This window comes from Eretmochelys imbricata, chromosome 16 (genome assembly GCF_965152235.1).
Source record: "Eretmochelys imbricata isolate rEreImb1 chromosome 16, rEreImb1.hap1, whole genome shotgun sequence".
Classification (NCBI taxonomy): Eukaryota; Metazoa; Chordata; order Testudines; family Cheloniidae; genus Eretmochelys; species Eretmochelys imbricata.
The window spans coordinates 8,635,215-8,660,981 of record NC_135587.1 but is presented as its reverse complement, the minus strand read 5'-3'; the positions used below and the strand labels follow the sequence as shown (position 1 = coordinate 8,660,981).

Genomic DNA, 25,767 nt, shown 5'->3' with positions numbered 1-25,767 from the left:
ACCCTATCACAGGCTCCTCAGGGTCTTATCACTCAACTTCAGCATCAGCTTACAGAGCCACCCTGCCTCCCTTAGCAAGACTTTAACAAACAGGGCACAATAGTGACAAACCTATTTGCACAACTCCTAAACGAACAAACACGTTGTGCCGACCAGGAAAAAAAACGAGAAAGCGCGGCCAAGAATTTCGTCAGGAAAGTCTCCCGAGTGGTTTTTTTTCTTTAATAAATTTCAAATTTTCATCAAAATTTCAAAGTTAAAACACCCGCAATCAGTTCCTTACAAAATAAAACCAAACCAAATCACCGACAACATCAGTTTAACCTAGAGTCAGTTCTCTATAACATCCCTTCCCCCGTTTTAAAGGAGACCGCCAACGTTACCAAATGGAGTCCGTAAAGTTAAAGGCTTACTTCCATACTTCAGCAACACAATACAAATAGTGTGATTGACAGCACTGAAGTCAATGGGTGCTGAGCATCTCTGGAAACAAATAGATCAGACCAGTTACACAGGAACTTTAGGAACCCAGGTCCGTAAGCTTTGGCCTACACTTCTGATATAAACAGCTAACCTATAATTTTGATATAAATGGCTATGTTTCTTTCCTTATTATTATTCTATTTTCCCCAAAGACCTTACCCTGAAAGCCGCATCTGAACTGCCAGTGAAGCGACCACTTACTTAAAAAAAAAATAAAAAAAAAACAACAACAGAAGCAACTAATAAATTGTACGTTTGGGTTGACTAAAGAACACAGAGGGTCCAAGTGTCTAGGCCAGTGTCAAGGTGGTATTCCCAGTTGATCTCACAACCCTGCTGTTGTTTCATGCTCACTAGCAGGAACCAGAGGCTTGGCTCTGGTTTACCTCTTTCGATGATGATATAGCTGCCCCATTTCTCCCTCATCTTTGGGAATCTTTCCTTTTACAGACAGACTAGAGTAGATAGGCAGGGAGCTTTATTCCTTTTAAAATAATGATCCAAATCAGGAGCCTTCTCTCTCACCTGAGCCCATTCTGCACTACCCGATTCCGGCAGTTTCGCCAACATGAGCAAGCGTGGTTACACTCAAAGATCAGAGGTGGCTCAGACATGTTGAATTCAGGCAGGAGTCGGCCATCCTGGAGAAGAGACATGAGATCAGGACTGGATTAAATGTGTATTCCTGTATTCTTTTGCAACTGGAAATAAAGCTGGAAAGCTCCAATCCAGAGCTGAATTTCCCCAAAGTTTAAACCAATCTAGAGCTCATACACTGGTTCCCATCCATCTTCTGAGTTGACTCAGATGACAACATAGATCCCTATCCAAACTTCCCCAAAGTCTGAGGGAGCTCTGCACCATTATCAGAAACAGAGGACAGGCGATAAACAAAAAACAGTACTTTGCATGCAGTGCTATTCAGCTGCAGATCTCAAAGTGCTTTACAGAAGTGTGCATGCATCTTTAGCCACATTTTGCAACTGGGGAAGAGAGAGTCTGTGGTACAGCCTGGACTAGAACCCAGGTCTCCGGACTCTGAGGCCAGCACTCGTGTCACTGGACCCCCTTTCTTCCCATAAGAAGCCCCTCTAAGTACCCTCCAGTTACATGGAGATGAGACGGTGGCAGATAGTGCACCACATTTAAGAAATTTGGACATAAATGCTCAAAGGATACAAGCAGTGAAGTCACCTCGGATTGTGAAGCCTGTTAAAGCTCAATTAAAATGGACACCTGGCAAAAGCCAGGAGATACCAAAATTCCCAAGGGAGAAGCCTGCAGAGATTCAGGGAACGTGTGATCTTAGTGGAACCTGCCCAAGGATTAACCTCCAAGCCTCCCTGGAGGATTTAAGCATATATACACAAAACACTAGAGAAGCCACCTAACAACCCTGTAATTAAACTGCCTCCACTCAGCCTTCACAGGAGGTGGATCACAGTAAATAAAGGAAAAATAAAACATCCCTAGTCCCTTCCCCTCATTTATAAATTACAGAAACACTTAAAGACCAAACAGCTCACACTATAGTCTTCCATGGGGCTTGCATCCTGGGCACGGATTGTAAAACACTGTGTATCACGTGGGTATAATTAATGGCTCCACTAGTATAGAAGTAACGCAAGTTTCAGATTTAGTGCGTCTCTTGCCATGTACACACTGAAGCCAAGATTACAGTCTTCAGTATTTTATATACTGGAATTTAGAAAATTTTAAGAAGTTTTTAAAATGAACGGTTATAGTACGTGAATATCAGCCAAGCCAAACATGAAGTTCCAAGTCCTCACCTTGTCATACCAGCAGCGCATACTGAGTTGGCCACACATGCAGTTGCTGGAGGAGCAGTCATCGATGCACACACAGTACTGGAAGGGAGAAACAAGAGCAGATCCAATTCTCACACAGGTGCAACAGAAAGACCAAATTGGTTAAATGGGCTGTAAAGGAAACCGCTATCAACTTCACTATTGATATACCCCATCCTTTCCCAAAACACCAAGTATATGGGGGCCTCCCAAGTATTTAAAAAATAGGCACAATTCCCTCCCTCCCTCTCTCATCAGACAATAGCACGATCAGCTTCACTGGTTTCACAGGACTTTTTGTTTGCTCATTTTTGTGGGAGACATTACTGAGGGGAAGCTAGATCACAGAAAGGAATTTTGCAGTTAGTTCTGACAGGGGGTGATCCTGTGTCCATTTTTCTCTCGTGCAGGAGTGAATTCCAGTGTAGCTCCAGTTCCTGTGAAAGTTCTCTCTCCGGTGCTCATGACCCAACCCACCAGCTGGCAGGGTCACTGTTCCAGTGGAAAGCAGCTGTCATGGGGAGTCAGGGTCACAGAGGGCATGGTGATTTCTCAAGTAGGTAGGGCCAGTCGATTGGAGGGCTCTGAATATCAGAGACACAAGCCTTGAACTGGATGCGAGTTCACTGGGGAGACAGTATAGCGAGTGGAGCACTGGGGCAATGTGTTCCTGGCAGCTTGTACTGCTAAGTAGACGGGCTGCTGAATTCTGTACCAATTGGAGGTTTTTCAGAGCATGTGGCTTCATCCCTGGATACAATGAGTTGCAAGAATCAAGCCTGGGAAGCCATGAATGCCTGACTGTCTCTCTCGGATATTCTACAGGGCTCATAACTATGGCACCAGAACACACAGCCTTCATGGATATTACATAGAACAACACAATCAATAGCATGGATTATTACTATTGCAAAATATTACTTTGCTCATCTACAGTTGCTGTCATCGGAGGATCTACAAACATAGGATCTAATTAAAGCCTCACTACACCTCAGAGGAGTGTAAGGGCTATATCAGAACCACGAAATGCAGCTATCTCCAGCGTGGGATGTCATGTGCAGTTAGCAGCAGTTTAAGAAAGGAAGGGATGAAGAATCCTACATTCAAGAGAAACAGCTGGAGGAATTCAGGGAGGCAGAGTCCAAATGCCTGAGCTGGAATTTTGCCAGCACACTGGGGTTAAACACCCCAGTTCTTACTGAAAATGCCATAGGGTTTTCAATTCTGACAAAATGGAAAGGATCGTGGGTTTTCTCTCTCATCTTAAAACTCACACATACATCATCACAGCGCCTCTGAGGCTTGACTTTAAAATTTCCATGGAACAAAATGTTTTCTCAGTTCCAAGGAGCAGTGGGAGGAATTTCCGTTCTTCTATTGCAAAAAGATCTATACCAACAAGGTGGAGGAGGCAAGTGTGTAACTGGAATACAAGCACACAATCAAGCTGCTCAACCACGCTTGCTCTTATCACTGCGTCCCCCTAGAGAGACGGACGGACACACGCACAAACACCTCTTCCTATAGGAACACATCTCTGCAGTGCACACTCCAGCTGGCTCTCTGATCAGCACACAGCAACCTCTCTAACAATATTCCGTACCACGACAGGAGAGGCCCACCCAGCCACCCACCCACGTATGTACCTGGCCCATCTAACCTGCAAATGTGTGATGTTTCTATCAATGTTCATTGGGGAGGTCACACAGTTCTGAGAAACGTATTTGTAGTTGGTGGGGCAAGGCTCGCTGTCCACTGAATTGATGCATGGAATTGGGATCCTCTCGTAACCCCGGGCAATGTCTCTGTCACAGCAGGGGAAAGATAGGGAAGAAAACAATTGCTTTATGCAACAAAGATACCATCCTCCACTCCCCAAAACAATCTGGTAATTACAAAATCAACAAGTGCAGCTTGAGCGGCATCCCGAGCAGAATTTGATCTCTGAATATTTAAGGTTGAAAGGAACTCGGTTTCATTCTGAATCCGTTTTTCCAACTGGACGTATAAATTATTACTTCCTGTTGGATCATTCCATATGGATGATACATTCATAAATACCAGCCCTGATTCAGCACAAGCTTAAAAGCTAAGTGCCTTTCCAAATCAGGGCCTCATCCTCAACCTAGAGAGCTTGCACTTGACAGTCACTACAGAGGCTAGCTGGACTCTCACCTGCTCACCGTCTTCTCTATCTGGGCAGGTTTGTCAGTAGATGATTCTCGGATTGTCTTGTTCATCTGCAGAGCCACCCAGACCTGAGAGTTGAGACTCGAGCACTGGAGTGGAGTCTCACCTTCCTTGTTCTTCAAGCTGACATCCGAGCCATGGGAGAGAAAGAGGCTGCAAAACAGCAACAACAATAGATAACCCACCCAGAAAGAACTTACCAGAGGCGGAAGAGTCAAATGGCATTCTGCAGCCACTGCTTAAGGTCGCATTAGTAGGACCACTCTCTCGAGAATGATGAATCAAAACAGGTTCCACCAGTATAGAAAGCAACCACCTCGATTCCCTTTTTACAAAGCTGGTTCATTGAACAACACTTTCTAAAGGTGGGGGTTAATTTGGAAGCTGGGTAGAGCAACAGATTGGCACATCAGCAGGCCAATTCTAGAGTGCTGGGTCCAAATCCCGCCTTACATCAGGCACAAAAAGGAGTTTGCTCATAACCAGCCTAGTTACAAATGGACACGAAACTACGGGCCTCGGCACCACTGAAGTCCAATTGAAGCCATATTTTGAGGACATAAATGGAACATTAAAAAGGGGCAGAGGCCTTGAGCTAGTTCTTTGTACAGGGGTGAATTTCACCCTCTAGACGGAGCTCTCGCTCACTAACTGGGATTGCTGCATGCATTGTAACACAGGGAAAGCATTCAGGACCTCCAACTGACTGCTCTGCAAATGGAGTGGCCCTGCATCCCATGTCCCTATAAATGGTGCTAGGAACCGTCACAAGCTCCACTCGTATGCTTACAAAAACTCAGCCTGCTTCTCCACTGCCTTGTGCTTCGCGTAGTCATTTACAGCCGTGCATGTGCTACTGAATCAGGTCACTAGGGCCCGGTTCTCATTTACTCAAAGGCCCCTTTACACCACTCTGGCAGTGAAAAGGAGCCTTACAGTGGATGCAATTTTAATTTGTGTCATTTACGGCCCCTTTCCACTGCCAGAGTGGTGCAAAGTGGTCTTGGTGTTAATGAGGATCAGCCCCATGTATTTCTCCCCCACTTTGCTCGGGTGCAAAGCAATGTAGAATCAGGCTCTTCATCCTATTTTGTTTCGTGTTCAAAGGCAAAGGTATTTCATAGCACTCCTTCACTTGCAAGCCAGTGTCCAAATGAGAAGTGAATAAAGTAACAAAGGAAAGCGGGGGTGGCAGGAGCCGTACTTACACAACACACTCATAGCGGTTCTCTCTGGCTGCGATGTGCAGTGGCGAGTCTCCATGAATATTTACTGCATGTAAATCGCACTTAGCAGCCAGCAATATCTCCGCTATGTCAACACAGCCAGAAAAAGCTGCCCAGTGCAAACAAATATTCTCCTCCTGGAGGGGAAAACACAGGAGAGGCTGTTTAGTGCACTAAGATCCCACCACTTTGGGACTCCACTGTCTTTAGCTCTGTAGCTATGGCATTTAACACATGGCCGGCCTTCTCCTTTATTGGATTCTCTCTCACTCAGAGAACACAACCCTGCAACAGGCAGGCAGGGAGTTCTCAGCACAGCCGCCTCCACGCTCACTGGAGATGGCGAGGCTACAGCGAAACTCCTGCATTGCTCTCTTCGTCTGTACAGACGAGTCATTTGTCTCTAAACCACAGAACGATCTGGATCGATCCACAGGGAGATATGACAGATGCAAACGAGCCCCAGGGAAGGGCTAGGAGCCGAACCATCCAAACCAGACCTGTAACAAAACTAGACCATCTCCTGACTCTACAATATCAAAGACAGCGAGCCCAGGGGGAACAAGCAGAGCACAAGCTGTAGGGTACAAAGGTCTGAAAAGCAAGACGCCAGGAACAGGGAGAGCAAACTGATTTCAGGCATCTCTTAAATGCACCATGTACCAGTCTCTCACTAGAGCACTAGAAAGAAGGGAACCAGAATCTTGCTGATTTAGATGTTTTAAGTGATGATCCTATTACTGTGTAATTTGTAGTACACCTTGGAATCCTTCAGCATGACAAGCACAAGAAAGGCTGATTGTGACGACATAATGGTGATGATGATTGTAACGGGGTCTTTCACAGATGGCAAAAAAATGCATACATAAGTCTCTGCAACTTAATCTCTATTAAAGGGAAGATCTGAGTTACAAACAGATGCCTGAGGGCAGGTGGGGAACATTTTTGACATGGCTTCTGCTCCCCAGCAGCCAATCCCAAGTATCATTCTGAAGATTAATTTAATCCAGCAAGGATACCACTCCACATACTGCAAATCAGGGGACAGAGAGAACAGCGCAATTTACAGCTCCTACCATTCTTATTCACGCTGATTACAATCAATGGGGCTATTCGAGGAGTAAGGTGCTACTCAGTGTGAGGAACGATGGCAGGAGCTGGCCCTTAATGACCTACAATGAGTAGATGCTGGAACTCTGGACAAATTAATGGGGATCTCATACATGTGTGATGGATGGCATGACTGGATTTGTACTGTCAGATTAATGTGCGATCCAAGGGATTGGTAGCTGGCAGCTTTTGTGATGGATCAGACAAGAAACCGTTTTGTTCAGAACCAGTATTATGGCCATGGAGTCAACTGCAACAATCTGGAAAGCCCCCACCCGCCTCTGACTCTTGCTCTTATTCTTTGTCAGAGCAGGACCTGCCTGGAAAGTACTCAGTTACCCAAGAAATAGAGGCTCCTAAAGAGGAAGGGCTTTTGGGCCAGGGAAGACAGCTACTAGTGAACAGTCTGAGCCATTCTGAGCGCAGTGAGTTACATGCACCTCTATCTATCCCTGACAGCATCTGGAAGACACAGAGAGAAGCACTGGGGGAGACCAAGAGGAATCAGCTTCTTACATCCACTGGACTCACAGGAGTTTCTCAGAGGCAGAGTGGGAAAATGGGAAAGATGTTGCAATCAATCAATCAATAAAAGGAGCGGTGGCAGATCTGACCCATCTCCTAGATGGAGCACTGGACACTGCCTTCTCCCTCCTCCCCAATCATCCCCGCCCATGCTCCCTAATCACTGCCCCATGTTTTATCTTTCCCATCAGAGAACGTGGTTTCGGGTGACCGGCCCTCCCTCAGGCAAGCAGTCCCATCTGCAACTTCTCACATAAGGAAGTGTTTGCAGAATTAGGCTCTGAAGGCCTGATCCTCAGAGGTGCTTAGCACCTGCAGCTCCGATTACCTTCACTTGGAGCGAGAGCTGCTCAGCACTTCTGCAAGTCAAATCTCCAGAGTGGAAGATCTCTGGGGCACACAACTTGTGGTACTCTGTGTGGGCCCCACCCTGCGGACATGACTGGGCACAGACACGATGGACGTGATTTTTAAATACTGTCGTGGGAAATACTTGGGAGTTGAAGGTTAGCAGACTGTCCTGCAAGGACCTACCTAAACTGCAAGCAATGCGGCTGCTCACGCCGCAAATTCTCACCAGCTACTTCCTCCCATGTCAGACTGGCTATCAAACCCACTGCTCCCTACCGTGCTTTCCGAGGGGCTTGGCGTTTCTGGTTTGGGGAGCTCTTAAATAAAGATAATCATTTATGTACTAAAAACCCCAACTCCGGTAAGTCTTACGTTGTCTCGAATATTAATGTCCGACCCCTTGGAGAGCAATAGCTTCACCAGCTCAACGTGCTTGTATTCGGTGGCCCAGATCATAGGCGTCCAGCCTCCGTCGTCCTGGGGAGGGGAGAGGAGAGCATGAGACACACACAGTGTGGACAAAGCAGCGCCTGCCTTGATTTCCACTGGATCCGTGGGCTGCAACCACGTCCGGCGGCACCTCTCAAAGGAAGCTACTGACCCACTTTGTCTCACGCCACCACATGAATTTAAATGGTTGTGGAGAAAACCCTGTTGTCATTCCCGCACAGCATAGTGTGGTTCAAACCCATCCGCACCACTCCTGCATCCAGGCGTCGCACCACAGACTGCAAATGGGTCCCTGGGGCTGGGGGAGAAAGGGCCCATCTGTGCAGGTAAGATTGTAGCATCAGAGCCCAAACCTTCATCTGAATTGGGTTGACTGCCAAGACCCCAGGGGAGCTGCCAGTCATTTATATAAGGCCCAATGAGCAGCCCAGAATGGGCCTGGAAGAAGGTTAGGGGAAGGCAGCGTTGCCGCACTCCTTATGGCTGGATGTCCTATTGAAAATGGCTTAGCTGCCGGCTGCCCCCCACCCTTTCCAGGAGAGCTCAAACGGGTCCCAGCTCAGCTTCCTCTCTGGTCCCATTGCTGGGAGGTGGGGTTGTGGGATGTGCCTGCAGGGGCAGATTGAGGCTCTATTAATGGACCCTTGAGATAAAGGCCCCAGGATCAGCAGAGGTCTGGAGGAAGCAGGGAATCGAAAGCAGAGTTGCAGGCAGAACAGAGCACAGCTGACTGCTGGCAAATGGGCTGGGCTGCCTGATGTGTGTGGAAGGGAGGCAGAGAAGGAGGGTCTCTCTGTGGTGGCCCTGAAGGCTGGAAAGGGAGGATCGGATTATTCATGGATCATGGCCCCATTAGCTAAGCACGTTTGCTTCTCCAGACCGGCCCAGCAGTGTCTGAGTAACCATGTGGAGCGCTGCTGAGATTGCAGAGACAGACTGCGGTTCCTGAGCTGCGGAAAGCACCTCACAGAAGGGCCTTACCTGGCAGTTGACGTCCATCTGCCCGTTGGAGAGAAGGTACTGAACTACTTCGTAATGCCCTTTCTTGGCAGCCAAGTGCAGACACGTGGAGCCCTCAGCATCCTGAGCAACAGAATCATAGAACAACTCAAGGAAAATCATCTCCCACCCTCCCCAGCGTCGGACACTGTTGGTGTCACAACAGCCGCACTGGGGTATGTCAGAAAGAGATAGGCTAGTGGTCAGAGCACAGGTCTGGGAGAGCCCCCTGGCCCCTCCTGCTGTGGATGTCAGGAGAGAGGAATGGCAGCCACAGCCAGCCCTCCCACCCCCCCAGTAGGGTGTTAAACGAAGCCCTGACAAGCCAGCACTAGGGAACACAGGTAGGGGCTGGGAGGAAGAGAAGGGCCTTGGATGAAAAGGCTCCCCTGAGAGCTTTGCAGAGATTGCAGAGCTGGCTATCTGCAGCTCCCCCCTCCCTCTGCCGACGGTGGCTTTCTTCCCCCCACCCTCTCCCATAGAGCTGTCCCCTATTGCTCCCCCACTGGAGCCAGAGGGGCAGGAAGTGTGGGGTGAGAATTCTCTCCATTACATAGGCAGAGCTTCAGCACAGGCTGCGAAAGCAGGGCATCCCCCCGGGAGAGACAATCTCAACCAGAAACTTAAGGCTTTGCCGACACTTGGGTTTTTGTATCCCCAGTTGCTAGCCCAATGCAGCTGCTCTGTACAAGCCACTTCTCCCACCAGTGCAGTATGTCCACACAGGGGGCTTGCCCCGGCACCTCTACACTGGAACCACACCACAGGGCCCCCCCCCAGAGACAAGGCCTGAAAGATGGTCTGGAAACGCTGAGGAGAAACTCAGATAAAGTTTTGAAAGCAAAACCCCCTTTGGGGTCTTTTGAGTACAGGGTCTTCTATAGGATGGAAAGGCTGAAGGGCTGGGGTGTAAGTGATGGTGAGAGAGGAGAGGCCCACAGCATAAAATCAGAAACCAGATATGCTCTGGAGAACCCAAACTTTTACCTCACACAAACTTAATCCAGAGCAAGCCCCAAGGGGCTGAAAATAAATGAAAAACCAAAAGCAACCACCCCTCCCCCAATTTGAACCACATCATCCCTTCCACATTAAACCCACAAAAAGCAACACACTTCAACATAGGAGCACCTCTTTGGCCCACAAGAGTGAGGACACCCTCCCAAATAGGTATCCAATTCAGAGAGCACAGGTGCCTCACAGACAATGCCTGGAGGGGGAACGATTTAATTGGATGGGGATGTTTAGCTGGTTTGGATGTTGTGAAGGCCAAGACTATAACAGGGTTCAAAAAAGAACTAGATACATTCATGGAGGAGAGGTCCATCAAGGGCTATTAGCCAGGATGGGCAGGGATGGCATCCCTAGCCTCTGTTTGTCAGAAACTGGAAATAGGCGACAGGGGATGGATCACTTGAGGATTCCCTGTTCATTCCCTCTGGGACACCTGGCACTGACCACTGTCGGAAGACAGGATACTGGGCCAGACGGAGCTTTGGTCTGACCCAGTATGGCCATTCTTATGGGGGAGGTGAGCTTTTAGACAGTTTACATTGTGAAACTCCTCAGGGCAAAGAGGATGTTTTTACTCTCTCTAAAGTGTCCCACAAGCCCCTATACACAAGTGTCCATGAGCACAGTGTTAATAATCATTGGTGCATCTTACTTCTGACAGGTTCCGCACGTACAAAGAACAGGGATTGCACAAAGTTCACAGCAACCTTGGCATAAGTGAAAAGCATGCTGGGAATCTGGTTCACAGTCAGCATAGGCACAAAAGGCTTGTAGCTATGTATGACGCTGGCTAACAGCGGCACCTTCCTGCTAAGATTAACAAGAGGTAACTGTAGTCTCTCAATACACATGTGTGAGAGCAGGCACAGTTAATATTAAACTCCCACTGACTTCAATGGGACCAGGATGTCCCTCTGACAGGAACAGCAGCAGTTCGCAGGGGGACCCAGGAATGCCCTTGGTCATTAGTTGCCCCTTTCTTGCTTGACAATCCCTCTCTCTCAGCGAGGGGAGGGCAGAGAAGCAGCAGCTAGCATTTCTGTCTCTCTGCAAAAGAACCCCAGTTGATGTAGCAAGGCTGCTATTTTCAAACATGACTAATATTGTACAGGAAACTAATTAAGGCAATAAACTTCAGGAATTATTGAATTTCAATAACGATCCCAGGTTGTAACAGTTCTAATTTACTTTTGCTGGTTAGGATAAGGGCTTTTTTTTCCCCTTTACCTTTATTAAAAAAATCTCTTTGCACTGTGCCATTATTAAAATCACACGACAGGCATTTGGCAATTGCTTGGGGATGCCCCTGGCTCCAGCTAGTTTGAACCTGCACGTGCCCCCACACATTGGAGAAAGTTGCCAGGGAAATTGTCAAAGGCCCAACGACAGACTGCATTTGGCCTCTTGTAGCCTGCAAGCAGGATAATCCCACAGACACAGGCCAGCTCCTCAGTGGGCAAAGCATCATCACCATACTGCTCCGTTCCTTAGCAATATCCCAGGCAGCGAGCTGAAGTGAGCAGGTGGTAACTATACGAAGTTTGTGGCAAGCAGGGCTCCTGCCCTCCAAATGGCATCTGATTTACAACACTAATAATCCATCCATGTGTTTTACAAGAGGGTTGAAACAAGCAGAGCATGTTACGGGCAACTAGCCAGCCATGCTTTTATTGTATTTGTTTAAATTAAAGGGCTGTATTTTAAAGACAGCCTCTGATTTTGCCACTGCAGTTTTGTGCTTGCAAACTGCTACATAATCAGGTACTTGGACAGTTAAATTCTCTCTCTTTCCCCTTCAATTGATTTGTAGGCACCTAATTAGAGGCCTGTTTAAAAAATTGCCCCAAAAAGCCTAGTGCTGAGTTAATGGAGCACAAAACCAGAGGTTAAAGATCAGAACTCTCTTTGTGCCCATGGAATTCAGAACCAACTATTACTGCTACTCATTATTTTTATTACAGTACCATCCAGGGGCCCCAAACATGGAGCAGATCCCCATCATACACTTAGGTAGTAAGAGACAGTCCTTGCCCCAAAGAGCTTGCAATCTAGGTGTTAAATAATTTTAAAAAATTATTACCACCAGCCAGCCCTGACCCAAACGATACAGGCCCAATTCCCCTCTAGCTGGGAACTTGCATCCAGACTCAAACCCTTCAAGAAAGGGAAGGAAAGCCTGACAATCCATTCAAGAGGAAACAAGGAATCAATGGCTACCTTGGGATCTACCAATGCTCCAGCCTTGATAAGGTACTTCACAGCATCCAGATGGTTATTCTCTGCTGCCTCCATCAGCGGGGTCCTCTGGTCCTCCGAGCAGGTGTCTATGTTCGCACCAGCCTGTTAAATGGCCAAGGCAAACACAAGAGCCATTAAAACAGCTACTGTTTAACAACAGAAGGGTGTGGGAATACAGATTGAGAGAACGATTCATCCACATAAAGAAAAGTGATGGGGAAGAGGGGGAGTCAAAACTGATCTCTTTCCGAGAATCACATTATTTGCTCTCTTCCATATTCAGTAACTGGGAGCACAAAGGAACGCACATCTGGAGTTAGATGGTCACTGTTATTAACTCATTCTGTGCCGCTGTAGAATTCATAGCGGGTCTCTGATCATCTGTACGATGCCTCAAAAATCTCTATATCCTCTAAATCCAAAGAGCAGTTCTCTATTCCCAAGGGCCCACCAACTCCATGAGGATGAGGAAACAAACAGTTGTCCCCTCCCTATCATCACAAGCTGTTCTGGAACGACCTAGTCACCAATAGCAAGGATAGGGTTTTCCAAAGCACTCACCATTGGGATGCCCACTCCCACTTAAGTCAACAGTAAAATTTCCATTGACTTCCATGATAGCGGAGTTAGGCCAATGCGGAGTTGCTTGGGAAAATCCTACCTTTATTTGTTATCAGAATGCTACTGTGCAATACATTTGGCCAATTTATTCCCTATGTTTTGCCCAATAACACACAAACTGCTTCAAAACAAGCAAAAAACAAACAAACCCAAATTCTACCAGTCAGAGGCAGGCACAATCCTGCGATTTTGTTGTTGTTGTTGTTAAGAGAAGGCCTATCTACAGCAGTAACAGGCTGACTCAGATTCACCTATGCACGTAAAGGGGGCCGATTGCTTCCAGCTGCCCTTCAACAGACCCCTTTGATTTTATTGCTTTTAAAGATCTAAAACGCCCAATTCACACTGTGGAAGGGGTGTTTCAGGTTAGGGGAACAGGGGATATTATTGCCCCAGTATTGTGTTGTCGCAACAGCCTTGCAATAGGAAACGCATGAGATGCTGGACTTGTCCCCAGGCTCCATCCTCCTGACATGGTCATCCCTTTGACAGAATTATTCTTCTAACAGATTTTATTCCTGTGATTCATTGCAAGGCCTTACTCACACAAGTACTTCCACTGACTTCAAACAGGACAACTCGCCTGGACAAAAGGAGCAGGGTTAAGGTGCATATTTTCAACAGTCATCACTGATTTTACATGCTTCTATTTTTGGGTGCTCAACTTGAGACACCTTCCAGGAGCTTCATTTTCAGAGCACAGGAGGCTCAGCACTTTCTGCAAAGCAAGCCCCTTCAAAGTCTCTCAAAGTGGGCACCCAAAACCACCAGTCACTTTGAAAACATGGGCCTGTTCCTTGTGCTTTACCGTCGTGCAAGTTTAAAAAGCCCATTCTTTTAAAACCATTAATTTAAGAGGGGTCCAATACAAAACATTTTTTGTACTCCAGTTCTTCGCGTTAACCAGGTGTCTCCCTTTATACAAACTTAGTAGTGTCCAAATCTCATCAGCTCACACTCAACAGACCAGAAGAAGAATGCACTATTATTTACAGTGCCTTTGATTTGCAATGGAAGCACTGAGCCTACATTCAGGTGAGGGGAGAGGCGGACAGACAGGAAATCCTGAGATTTAAGGGGTTATAGTGGAAGGGAAAGGCTCAGTAGGTTTATTCCCAAATATTTTTCAGCCATGGGGGGTAGGAGGACATGGCATGGAGAGGAACCTCTTGATTTGAAGAATATAAATGGAGATGAACCTGAATCAGCATGTGGCAGATGTCCACGTGCCCAGACTCTGCAGCAGCGTGGAGAGGGGTTCTCTTATTCTGGTGCTCCATTTTGAAGTTGGGGTCAATCCCGTCCACTGAAAAACAAACAGAGACTCTTCCAGCTGGGATACAGAAATCAGCAGCGAACTGCCACCATCTCATTTGGGATCTTAAATTAAATTATTGTTACATCATTGCTATCACCAAGTGCGAAACCAATGAAACCCAAGAGTGACTATTTTTGTAGCCCAGGCAGTTCTCAGATGTGATGTGAACTACCTTTTAACACAGAGACGGTCTCATGGACGCCTCTCTTCCCATTTGCTATCCTGCATGCCACCTCCCCTCTCATTCACAATTCTCTAACATCCCGATGGCTGCAACAGCAATTGTTGAATGGAGAAGTAACAGGGAAATAATTTAATCTATCTGTAGCTTCTCTTACAATCATAATAATAATAATACCACCATCACCTAACTCTTTATAGTGCTTTTCATCAGTAGATCTCAAAGCGCTTCATGGTCTCTAACATATTTATCTTCTGTGAGGTAGGGCAGTGCTATTATCCCCACTTTACAGATGGGAAACTGAGGCACAGAGCAACCAAGTGCCTTGCCCAAGGTCACAAAAGAAGTCTGTGGCAGAGCAGAGAATTGAGCCCAGGTTTCCCAAGTACCAGGATAGTACTTTAATCACTGCAGACTGGGAGAAGCCCTGTGACCCAGCTTGCTCTCTTTGGACCACCAGCAAGTCCTTGATGGATCACTAGCACTCCTCTTCTGTCTCTGTAAACACTGGGCTCCACTGAAGTCAATAAAGCTACTCCAATTAACACCAGCTGAAGATCTGGCCCAGCTGTGCAGAAACTGACAGATGATGATGATGGCCAGGCAATGATGGCTGGACACGACAATATGGTATGTAGGATGAAGTCGTAGTTAAACAAAATACCAGAATCGATTTTCACTACTACCGAGGACTCAGGCAACACAGTCTACATTTGCCAAAAGGACAAAGGTGTTTGTGAAAAGAAAAGACTGAAAGTATTTGCAAACATGTATTGCAAAACACTGGAGAGGAGCTAAAATGATCAACAGAAAAAATTACTCAACAGTGTAATTACTGCAACCAAAACAAAAAGAGCAGTGATAAAAGCAACATCAGAATCTCAAAATTATCCTCCAGTTGAAGTTTATTAAGCACTTAATAAAGCTTTGTACACTGAGAATCTTTCATTCTCTGCAAACTCACTGAGGGTCCTAAATTTAAAACACCTTTCATACCACTTGTAAACACCCCCCACACACTCATTTTGAGGTTAGGCAAATTTTGCCAGTTTGGAAAATTACATGGAGGATGTTTGAGGGCAGTTAAGGGTGGGCATCTGTATAAAACTGTGTCCATATTCAGATGCAAGTTGGCAGTGGGTCCACATATGAGAGAGAGAGAGGAGAAACAACTGTCAATGATAACTTATTGGCAAAACTGATTTTAGCTTCCAACACCCTCCCACGTGGGCCAACAGGGAATGCAAAGTAGGGAACTGGACTGTGGCAATTGACTTGCAGGAGCTGGAGTACTGCCAAACTAGCAACCTTCTGGGCAGGATCCACTTACCCAACATAAGCAGGACTTTCTGCAGTTCCCCTTGCCTGGCAGAAAAGTACAGCTGCTTCGGATGGAACCGTAACTTCTTCGGTCTGTAGCAGAGAGGAAATAGGCTTATTATATACTCTTAAAGAAAAGTCCCAAGAGCTCTGTCCTCTCCTCACTGCCATCGGTTCATGCCAGAAGTCTGTTCCTAAGGAATATCAGGAAGTACCAGGTGCATCTGCTCTCCTTGAAGGGCACCTTTCTACCACTCTTTACCAACCCGCTTCAGACATACCACGGACAGCCCTATCCCCGAGCCCACTAGACAGAGCCTTTGGGTTCACCCAGTGGATGTGCCTCACTGAAGGCAAGAGAATGCAGCTACGGCAAGCACTCGGCTTTCTACCACACCCACTCGAGCACCGTGTGACCAGCATCACATGGCTGTGTGCACAGAATGAGGCGTTAGAGGCAGGAAGCAGCATTTCCTCCCCTCGACTCCTTCAGTAATACCTTTCGTGTAAACGTTCCACTGGGTTCAGCTACTCAACAGACCTCTACCAGGGCTGCTAAACAGCAGCCGTTACCTTGTTCTTGGAGGACTCCAGGTTTCCCGGAATGTCAAGTAGGCAGAAGACTTCAAGGAGCCAGACAGAGGGAGCTCCCGATTTTGGGGTTCACTCTTGTCGGTGTGCTAAGAGTGTGAATGGGGATCCCTGGTAGGTCAATCTTGGTAGAACGGTCTGTGGGAAGGCAGACTAATCCCCACTAGCAAATCCATCAGCATGATGGATGCAGCAGAAGCTGTGCTGCAGAACCCACAATCCTCAGTGGAGAATGACCCATCTGAATAGAAACACTCCCTGTTCAAAGTGGGCCTCAAAGCCCAAACAGACTAAATCCTGGTTTGTTCCAGCCCAATGAACCTGGGGGGCACTGGAGAGCCTTGGAGGCCAGTTCTTACTTTTCTGAATCCAGGGCAATCAAAGCACTTTCCAAGGTTTCTTTAACTGGTCCCTGAGGCAGGCCAGTGGCAGGCTTCACAAAAACAGAAGACCCAGCCAAATCAAACCCCTCAGCAGCCGAACTCTCTGGCTTGTCTTCCTCAGACAACTGTGTTCCAATGCCACTGAAGTGAGAGAGAGAGAGAGATAGCCAAACATAAGCACTGAACCCAGACAAGAGCACATATGTCTTATGCCAAATAAGGAAAGAAAACGAGTTTTAAATGCAAATGGCTTAAACAATTTTGAAAAGTGGCCTCTTGGCCAGAATTCTCCTCGGACCAGAAGCAGCGTCACCCTCTCATTAGAGTAGATGTGCTCTAAGAAACATATCTGGGGATACAGCTACTACTGCAGCATGGGGCAGAGAGCACTGTACTTTCTCAGCAGACTGCTGGGACAAGGCGGTAAGTGACAAAGATCATTAGCACATGCTCAGATAAACCTCAAGATTTAGAATCTCTCTTACGCACTGCTCAATACTGAAGACTTCCAGAACAGGTGATGATTTGCTTTGATTTTCTCTATGCACACATGCTGCTTGGTTAGAGCCACATGTATTATGGTCTGGTGCTATGTAAGCTTGCTCCCTGAGATGATATCTGCTAACCCCAATCCTGACCCGCAGACACCCACTACTAATCCAGTCCTAGGCTCCCCGCACAGCTCTGCCAATCCACCTCAGTCCCTGCATCTCACCCTGATAATTTTGGGCCCCTCTCGAGCAGAATGCAAGATATGCTGAATTACACAGTGGTTTTATGAGGGGGACAAATGTCTCTGGGGACTGGACTGACACCAAGAACTCATTTAACTTGTGACATGGGAGGCCAGGTCTTCAGAGATGGAAGTCCAGTGCATCATCCTGGGACAGCCTTCAGCTTCCAGCTGCTGGATTTGGCACATAAGACAAGAACCAGGAACCTGTTTGATCCATGAAGCAGAGGTGGGGGGTTTCAGACATAAATCAAGGCACCCCGGAGAGCCCAATGCTTCTGCTGAGCAGCGACTCACCTCCCTGTGGTGGTGTCTGCCCTTCCCTCTAGAGCCATTGGCTTCTCCTGCTCGTAGGTCAGCAACACTGTGGAGGTCGTGTCTGCTTTTGCTATCGTCACCTCCTTCGCCTTAGAGGCCTCTTCCCCGCAGTGCGGGCAGTAGCTCGTGTCATTGACCTGGGAGGCACAGTTCTTGTGGAAACGGTGAGAAATGCTGCTTTCAGGCTGACACTCCATGAAAGTACCCTGGGGGGAGAGAACACACAGAAGTAGTTCACATGTTCAGTCATAAATAATAATGTTCTTCACCCTTCTCTTTAGTATGACCTTTAGTATCGCTTTAGTATCATCAGCACATGCCGGGAAGGAAGGCCAGAATTATCACCATTCTACAGATGAACAAAACAGCAGCAATGAGGAACAACTGATTGGCTATGATTACAAACCAAGCCACTAACAGATCTGGCAACAGAACCCAGGAATCTTGGTTCCTCATTCTCTGCTCTAACATCTCCCAACATCAAAACTCTTGCTGTGTTTCTAGAAACACAAGCTCTAATATGCGGCATGTTGTAATGGCTTATACATTGGAGTAACACTTCCCCTTTCCCAGCGGATGCGCTCTCTGTGCACATGATGCTCCCAAAAGCAAAAAGGGCACATGTAAAGATGACAGGTCTGCACACTAAGAAAATCTGACAACTGACCTCTATTGCAGGACTTCACTTACAGGTGTGCTGTAAAGCTACCCTGACAATGGAGTTAATGCCTGGCCTTACCTACACAGAGCTACACTCCTAAACCAATTTAAGAGAATCCATGCAAGGGGTTACACCGATGTAGCGACTTCAGTTTCTAAACCAACTTAGCTAAATCAGGATGACTTTTGTGTTTACACAAAACCCTAGAAGTGTGTGCTGTAGAACACCACTAAACTGGCTCTAATGGCTTTCTTCTCCTCGCTCCAAAATCCTCCAACACTTCCTGATGACTTGAAGTCATCCCAGAATCCATCATTCTGTGGCACCAGTGTTACCTGAAGCCCATCTATTGTGATGGAACAGACGGATGCACTCTGGGATAGCATTTATGAACCAAGACATGCCAATCACGTGGACAGGTTAGTTGAATCCCCATGTGAATCAGGTAAATATTATCCCATGTTTACAAATAGGCAAACTGAGGCACAGCTGAGTTAAGTGACTAGACCAAACCTATAGAGCCTCAGTGGCAGAGCTGGGACTAGAATATATTGTCTTGCTCTAACCACACCACTCAAATTCACTATATATAATCCATGGCAAACAAAGCACTGCACACGGGATACAACAGGTCACACGTGCAGAGACCGATTTACAAAGAAATAAGACGTAAACTTTTAACAGAGAGAGAAATTAACCTTTGGAACAACTTTCCAAGGGTCGTGTAGATTCTCCATCACTGGTCATTTTTAAATCCAGAACGGATGTTACTCTAAGAGATCTGCTCTAGGAATTATTTTGGGGAAGTTCTCTGGCCCGCATTACACAGGAGGTCAGACTAGATGGTCACAACGGTCCCTTCTGGATTTGGAATCTACGATGGTAAACTGTGAAAGGTCATTATGGGAAAGATCAGTGTGGGGGAGAAGAAACCCACAGCCCTGAAACTCTTAAGGCAAGGCCTCCAACATGGTACAGCTGTCAAGCTGGATCAGTCAATAATATTCTTTGAGGTTCCTCTGGAGGCTAAAGATAGCCCAGGGTATGTTACCTAGCTGCTGCTGTACCTATTCCACAGCATTTAAAGCAGCATTTCCCAGCAGTGAGAAGGAGAAAAGATGTGTGTGATCACTGAAAGGCAGCATGGCAAGCCTCTACATTAGGCACCTGCAGCACCTCTGGGTACCCCCAGGCTAAAATGAGAGACTTACTGCAGTGCAGAAGTATCCACAGCCAGGGCAGCACTGGTGTTTCACCATTCTCCCTCTGTGGTCCTCGCACAGCACCAAGAGCTGGACCTTGTTAGAAGGGCGCATCAGCTCATATTTCACCACACTGTTTGTGCACCGGCCCAGCTGGAATAGGAATAATGAAAGGAAAGGCAATTACTGGAGACCAAAACACAGACAATCCTCTGTGCACATTGCCGTGATGAAACCTAGCCTTTTCACAGCCATTCAGATGCATGCCAGACAGCATTAGCCGTCCAATAGGGAGCAGGGAAAGCTGCTCTCACAGGAAGAAATGCATCATTTACTAACTAACATGCATATGGACCAGAGAGTCATTCAATCCTCATAAGGAAATTCATAACTGGAAATACGCAAGAGCCAAGCAGCAGCAGAATGGGCAGCCCCCTGGGTTTGAGTCACCAAACACTCACTCTCATTTTGCCAGAAACACAGGGTGTCATTGACTGAGGGAACAAGACCTAATGCACCAAAGCTCATTACTGTTCGAAAGTGAACACATCATGAGACAGAGGGAGAATCACTGTACAATTAAATTATGGCTTGTGCTTGTTGAGGTCCCGAGCTGGAACACACCCAGGCACATTAAGGCCCAGATTTTCATAAGAGCACAACACACTGTGCAAGCAGTGGGTGCCGAAACCTTTAAAAAAATTGAAAAAATCTGGCCTTCTAGGGACAGAGTTACCATCAATGTCTGATTCAAAGAATCCTTATGTTCTCTCCCACTACCTTAGGTTATTAACCTATTTTCAGGATCACCTATATCAGGGTTCACCTTTAAACACGTATGCTGCTTGCTTTGCTAGATCAGTGCTTCCCCCTGCTGCATTCACACTTATACATCCTGTCATTTTCACTTCCTGAGTGCCAAGCACTAGGCAGCATGGCGTTATGTTGGGGTTTCCAAAACTTTCACCAACTCCTTAAATTCTACCCCTCCAGCACCACCTCCAAAAAACCTCCTTCCCCCCACCCTTAAATGCCACGACAACCTATTGTGATAAACATCCCTACCAAATCAAAACACTGGACCCAAAGCTCACTGATGTGACGGTCAACACCACTGCGTGGGTCAGAAGAGCCACTAATAAAAGTGGCACCCTCTCACGCAGAGTGAGCTGAAAGTTAGCGAACAAATTCCCTTGTTTTACCTATAAACTACGCAAATTTGATCAGACATACGGCAGGTCGGCCTGTCTGTGTTAAGCAGTTCTGATGTTACCTTGGTCACATTTTCTCTTAAGGTTCCATTTCCAGGTAGTTTTTAAAAAGAGTACATAAATGATTAGTGGCTCTTTTATCAAACTGACAATCAATTGCTGTAGAGGCCAACAGGTGGCTTATAACCTTGGATAACCCCTTCCAATACTGTGCTTACAACCATCCAGCTACGTACTAGTCCTGTAACATGCTTAAAACATCTATTAGCCACTTATTAATGCTTTATAACATACAAACTTAATATAAAGGGCGGCCATTATTCCTTCGGCCAGCTCACCCCCAATCTGCCTGAGAAAGGGAGCTCTCAGAGAACTGTACAGCTTCTTAACATATCCTCTACCTTGTCTAGAGACCCCTGAGAGTGAGACTCCAAGTCTTTTCCTCCCCAAGGCTCTAGGGATGTTTTCCCTTCAATGACTAGCCCCTGTCTTGCATTGGGGATTCCTTTGCCATGGGGTAGTCGTGTGCGTAAGTGACTGGAATACAAGTGGCCTGCGAAAGGCTGTTAAGTATTCCCCCACTCCCAATTCTTTCCAGAACCCAGAAAAAGAACCTGAACAATTCTGACTCCCTGCTCTGTGCAAGCGGCTCAGCAAGTGATACTGTGTTCTGCGGGGAAGGAAAGCGTCTCCCAGTAAAAAGGAAGTTTAACAGTTTGTTTTCTTGCCTGAAGTGGTACCTCCCAAGCTCCGCAGAGAGAATGAATCGGGGGCTTACTTCAGGGCTGCTGGCAGCCACTGGAACCGGGCTGGTCCCACTGTGGTTAATTGAAAGACACAAGTGCAGCACTTTTCAGCCAGGAGAACCTGAAGGCAGCACAGGGCTTCTGGGATATAGAAAGCCTTGCAGCAAAGGAGTAATGCAGGAGAGGGGAAGTATAGGTGGGAGTTAGTGGGCGGGCAACTGCTCCAGAAACACTTTCCAAGCGCTAGGAAAAGTCTGTATTGGCTCCTGGGTAATCAAGAGAAATGGCCTCCCATGTTTACTCCGTTTGAATGTTCTCAGTTTGATGCATGCAAATGTATTTTATTCCACATGGTTTGGAGTGCCTTTATTTTAACAAGCCAGCCCAGCTGTACAGCCTGAGACATGCAGCACAGAACCACCTGCTGCCCCTGCTCCATTTGCTCTCCAAGGGCGCCATCCCCTACAGCTGGACTGGCTTGGTGCAACAGTGGTACGTCCCTGTTTTCAGTGGGTGGCTGTGATGTATGGAGTGCTGGAACTTGTGTTCCCAGCCCAATAAAAGGGCACGGTCTCGCTATTCAGACAAAGCAGAGGGTCCCGATCTTACCATGCTATAGCGCCTCTGCGTGGCCTGGTAGATGCTCCCTGCACTATACCCCATTCAGCTGCTATGTCTCCTTCGTCCCCTCTCTTCTGCCTCTTTCTTATTTTCCTTCTCATTTTGTATCCTCCCCACTAATTTTTTACTCCTTTCCTTGTGTGTGTGTGCGGTGGGGTGGGGGGGTATTTTTCCTGGCTCTCTCCCCTCCCTATGCCCCTCTCACCAGAAGTGCACATACTATCGGTGGGAAGAGTCTACTGGCGCCTCTGTGCAGCTGCAACACAGGCTCCTGAAGCTGAGCTACATCCCTCGAGAGCCTAGTCACAGGGCAGGAGCAGGAGGGAAGGCAGCTGGCTTTCAAGCAGCTGACAGCCACGTTACTTGCTACTACACATGTGCGGCAAGGAGAGTACTTTGTCCTATTTGCTCCCAAACCCCCTCTGCATGGACTAGTCTGGGGACCTGCCCCAAGCTGGGAAACTAGCCTGTAAACCGAGCGCACTTATGTTCTCAGCACAGACGTCTTCAGACTCCTGCTGACAAAGTCAAGACCTTGGCAAACCAACTCAGCACATCCAATTTCTCTCCCCAAAGAGAGCAGGCAGAGTCCTCAGCATATGAAGCAGAGGGGACTCACTCTTCCATGGGAGGAAGCTGAAGGAAGAGCTCCTACCTCATTGTCCACACTCTCCGTTGCCATGCACTGGTTGTTGGCTAGTGTGGTAATCTCTCGGCTTTTGGGGGTTTCCATTCGACAGCTACAGAGAGGCACTTCCTGAAGACCGTCCATTTCCATTGCTTCAGGGCCATTAGAAAGACCTAAGGTGCAAAAGGCAAGTCAGTCAGCTCTGTAATTACTTCCTGAGAACACCCAGAGGGAAGAATAGGACACAGTTGGTCAATGTTAGCTTTACCCTTGTAGAGCACCCTCCACACAAGGTTCTCAAAGCACTTTACAAGCATTAGTTAAACCTTGTAACATAGGTACGCAATTGTTCTTATCCCGATCCTACGGATGGGGGGGGAACCAAGGTACTCAGTGTGGAGTTTTCAGATATGTTCAGGGTTGGTCTAGCTCTGCTCCCCCTGGGAACTTTACCACCGACTTCAACGGAAGAGGGCACTTATGACAACTGAAAACCCCACCCAAAAAGAGTGACGTGCCCGAAGTCACACAGTGCATCTGTGGCAGAGAATAGAGAACCCAGGAGTCCTGACTCCCAATACTCTAAGTATCAGATAACTTGCAGGGGACCAACTGCCGTTCAAAGTCTGAAGCTACATTATAGCACATGGCAGAATGTCAGCAAAGTATTTTATCACTGTCTTCTATTTGCAAAGGCTTATGACATGGTTGAAAAATATTCCTTGGCATATTTCATCTGAGCCAGGGACAGAATATCTGAATCCTAGCTGAACAGTGTTCTTCACACATTTTTGAGTTACAGAAACACACACTTTTTAAAAAAAACTTCCTAGACATTTTCCCTTGGCTAATTCAAAACTATCTTGTTTTTCAGAGCCAAGCCTGGGAAGCTATTAGGTCTTCAAGTGAAGTAATCATTGCTTTTTGATTTAAAAAAAAAATAAAAAAAGCTTGAAAAGGGGAGTTATTTTACTCTGGGCAAAGGTTGAAACACCAGTACTAATCATTCAGGTCACAGGAGAGATTCCTCTCTGGTGCCACTGTGAAAACAACATTCTCTTTTTTCCTCTGAGAACACCATTTTAAGGGTTAAAAACCAATCCATTTTCATCTTGTAAGGAATGTCCCCAAGCTGTAAATATCATGCTTCCAAGAACCACCACAGTCCATGGATAAAGTCTGTCTCTACTGCAGCCAACTAGCTGAACAAGCCAGGGTCTCGACAGTGCGGTGAAGGCCCCTCTACATTTTTGTGTAAAAGCGATATAGAGCCTTAAGAAAACGAAGCCTCTGCCAGGATCACAAGGTGGGGAGCAGTTTATTTCTCCTTCCAAGCTGCCATTTCAACAGCCCTTCTGACATTCAGCAGATCTAGTCAAAACACCCACCACCAGCTCACGAAGGCTTCGGGGAGGGAGAGAAATTGACTTTCTGTTCATGGTGGACACTCCCACGACTTCTGTGATGTCCCATGATTGAAAGAATGAGGCAGACGTCCAAAGGCAGCAGAATGTGGGGGAGAGTCAGTTTTATGATGAAGCACTGGACTCAAGACAAATTCAGCACTGGGAACAGCAGCCTTCTCATTAGAAGAGGCCTCTGGAGCCAACAGGCAGATAGCCCTGCACTTGGATCCCTGGGTACTGCCCTCCTGCGTAGGAGAAGCATTCCATCCTCAGCGAGTCTACCTGCCCGTCTCAGAACGTACTTACAGGAATGATCCAACGCACCCCACTTTGCAATAGTCACACTGAGGTGCTGGGGGCTAGGACTGTAGAATACTGCAGGGCTGCAGCATGGTACTTTTTGGGTAAATAAGGGTTATTCAAGCGGTGGTGGTGGGGGGGTGGGGGGAGGAGCTGCAAAACTGGGCAGACAAAAATCGAGGGAGAAAAAGTCAGCCAAAACCATGAAGGCTTGCATCCCCCTGAGAAATGTTTGCAATCTTAAAATCCACCAACAAAACCCAGTAACCTAATTTAAGCCGGGTTCCCGCCCTTGAACCCCATTCTGCACACCACTGAGCCCAGAAAGTAACGGTGCCACCTATGTCCCTGAGCTCAGTGAGATTAGCTAGCTGCCTTTTTAATGATGCATCTCTTCAAATTCTCCTATTAGCAGCCACCAGGGGGCATCATCTTAATACAGAGGATAAGACCAAGGAAACAAAGAACCAAAATGGTACATGGCCATATTTAGAAAGCTGACACTCACCTTCTGATTGTGAAGATAGAATTCCCTTTACTCGGAGATCCAAAGAATCAAGAGACACTTCCATGTATTCCATACTATTCTCCTGCCCAGCTCCCTCTCTGCCTCCCAAAGGTGGTTTATACGCTTCAGTACCTAAATTAAAATATACATATATTTATATAGCAAAAAAAAAGAGAGTGTGTGTATGTATAAAGGCCACATTCATCACAAGAAAGCAGTATGCAGGCTACACTCCTAAGAGAGTCTATAAATACAGATGCGCACAGAATAATGAAAACGTAACATCTGGGCACATATGTTAAAATTGATCTCTTATCTCTTATTTCCTTCTCTGTATGATCGGGTCGATTTTTCACTTCCACTTAGGTAACGATAAAAGAATAAAATGAGACAAACAAGTCCTGCCTTCCAAACACACATCTGTCTGCTGCCGTACTGCATCAGCAGCAGAAGCTTAAATGGCAAGAGAAAGGGATGGAAGCCTAGCTCACCCTGACTTACCCCACAATCTCTCTCTCCAACCTGCTGCAAAGGGCCCTGGGCCACTGCCCTAGCCAGGCAGTGCAAACTAACCAATAATGTATACATAAAAACACTGGAAGGGAATGGGACGGCTGACATTCAG

At 46.9% G+C, this 25,767-nt stretch overlaps 1 protein-coding gene across 14 annotated transcripts in view; it reads right to left on the bottom strand.

The window, feature by feature from the left end:
* Window positions 1-25,767, bottom strand: part of EHMT1 (euchromatic histone lysine methyltransferase 1) — a 169,291-nt gene that overhangs the window by 25,169 nt on the left and 118,355 nt on the right. For 11 of the 14 annotated variants that reach the window (XM_077835752.1, XM_077835753.1, XM_077835754.1 and 8 more), the window contains 15 exons: window positions 25,143-25,274; window positions 22,956-23,101; window positions 19,732-19,875; window positions 17,839-18,065; window positions 16,785-16,949; window positions 15,845-15,927; window positions 14,215-14,321; window positions 12,374-12,496; window positions 9,125-9,226; window positions 8,066-8,170; window positions 5,690-5,844; window positions 4,467-4,634; window positions 3,952-4,096; window positions 2,274-2,351; window positions 1,009-1,124 (listed from right to left, as the gene is read on the bottom strand). In XM_077835752.1, coding sequence (XP_077691878.1) covers window positions 1,009-1,124; window positions 2,274-2,351; window positions 3,952-4,096; window positions 4,467-4,634; window positions 5,690-5,844; window positions 8,066-8,170; window positions 9,125-9,226; window positions 12,374-12,496; window positions 14,215-14,321; window positions 15,845-15,927; window positions 16,785-16,949; window positions 17,839-18,065; window positions 19,732-19,875; window positions 22,956-23,101; window positions 25,143-25,274 — 1,996 coding nt within the window. Of the gene's footprint in view, window positions 1-1,008; window positions 1,125-2,273; window positions 2,352-3,951; window positions 4,097-4,466; window positions 4,635-5,689; window positions 5,845-8,065; window positions 8,171-9,124; window positions 9,227-10,973; window positions 11,204-12,373; window positions 12,497-14,214; window positions 14,322-15,844; window positions 15,928-16,784; window positions 16,950-17,838; window positions 18,066-19,731; window positions 19,876-22,955; window positions 23,102-25,142; window positions 25,275-25,767 lie in introns of those variants that run through there. The other 3 variants (XM_077835760.1, XR_013348172.1, XM_077835761.1) reach the window with 3 other exon arrangements.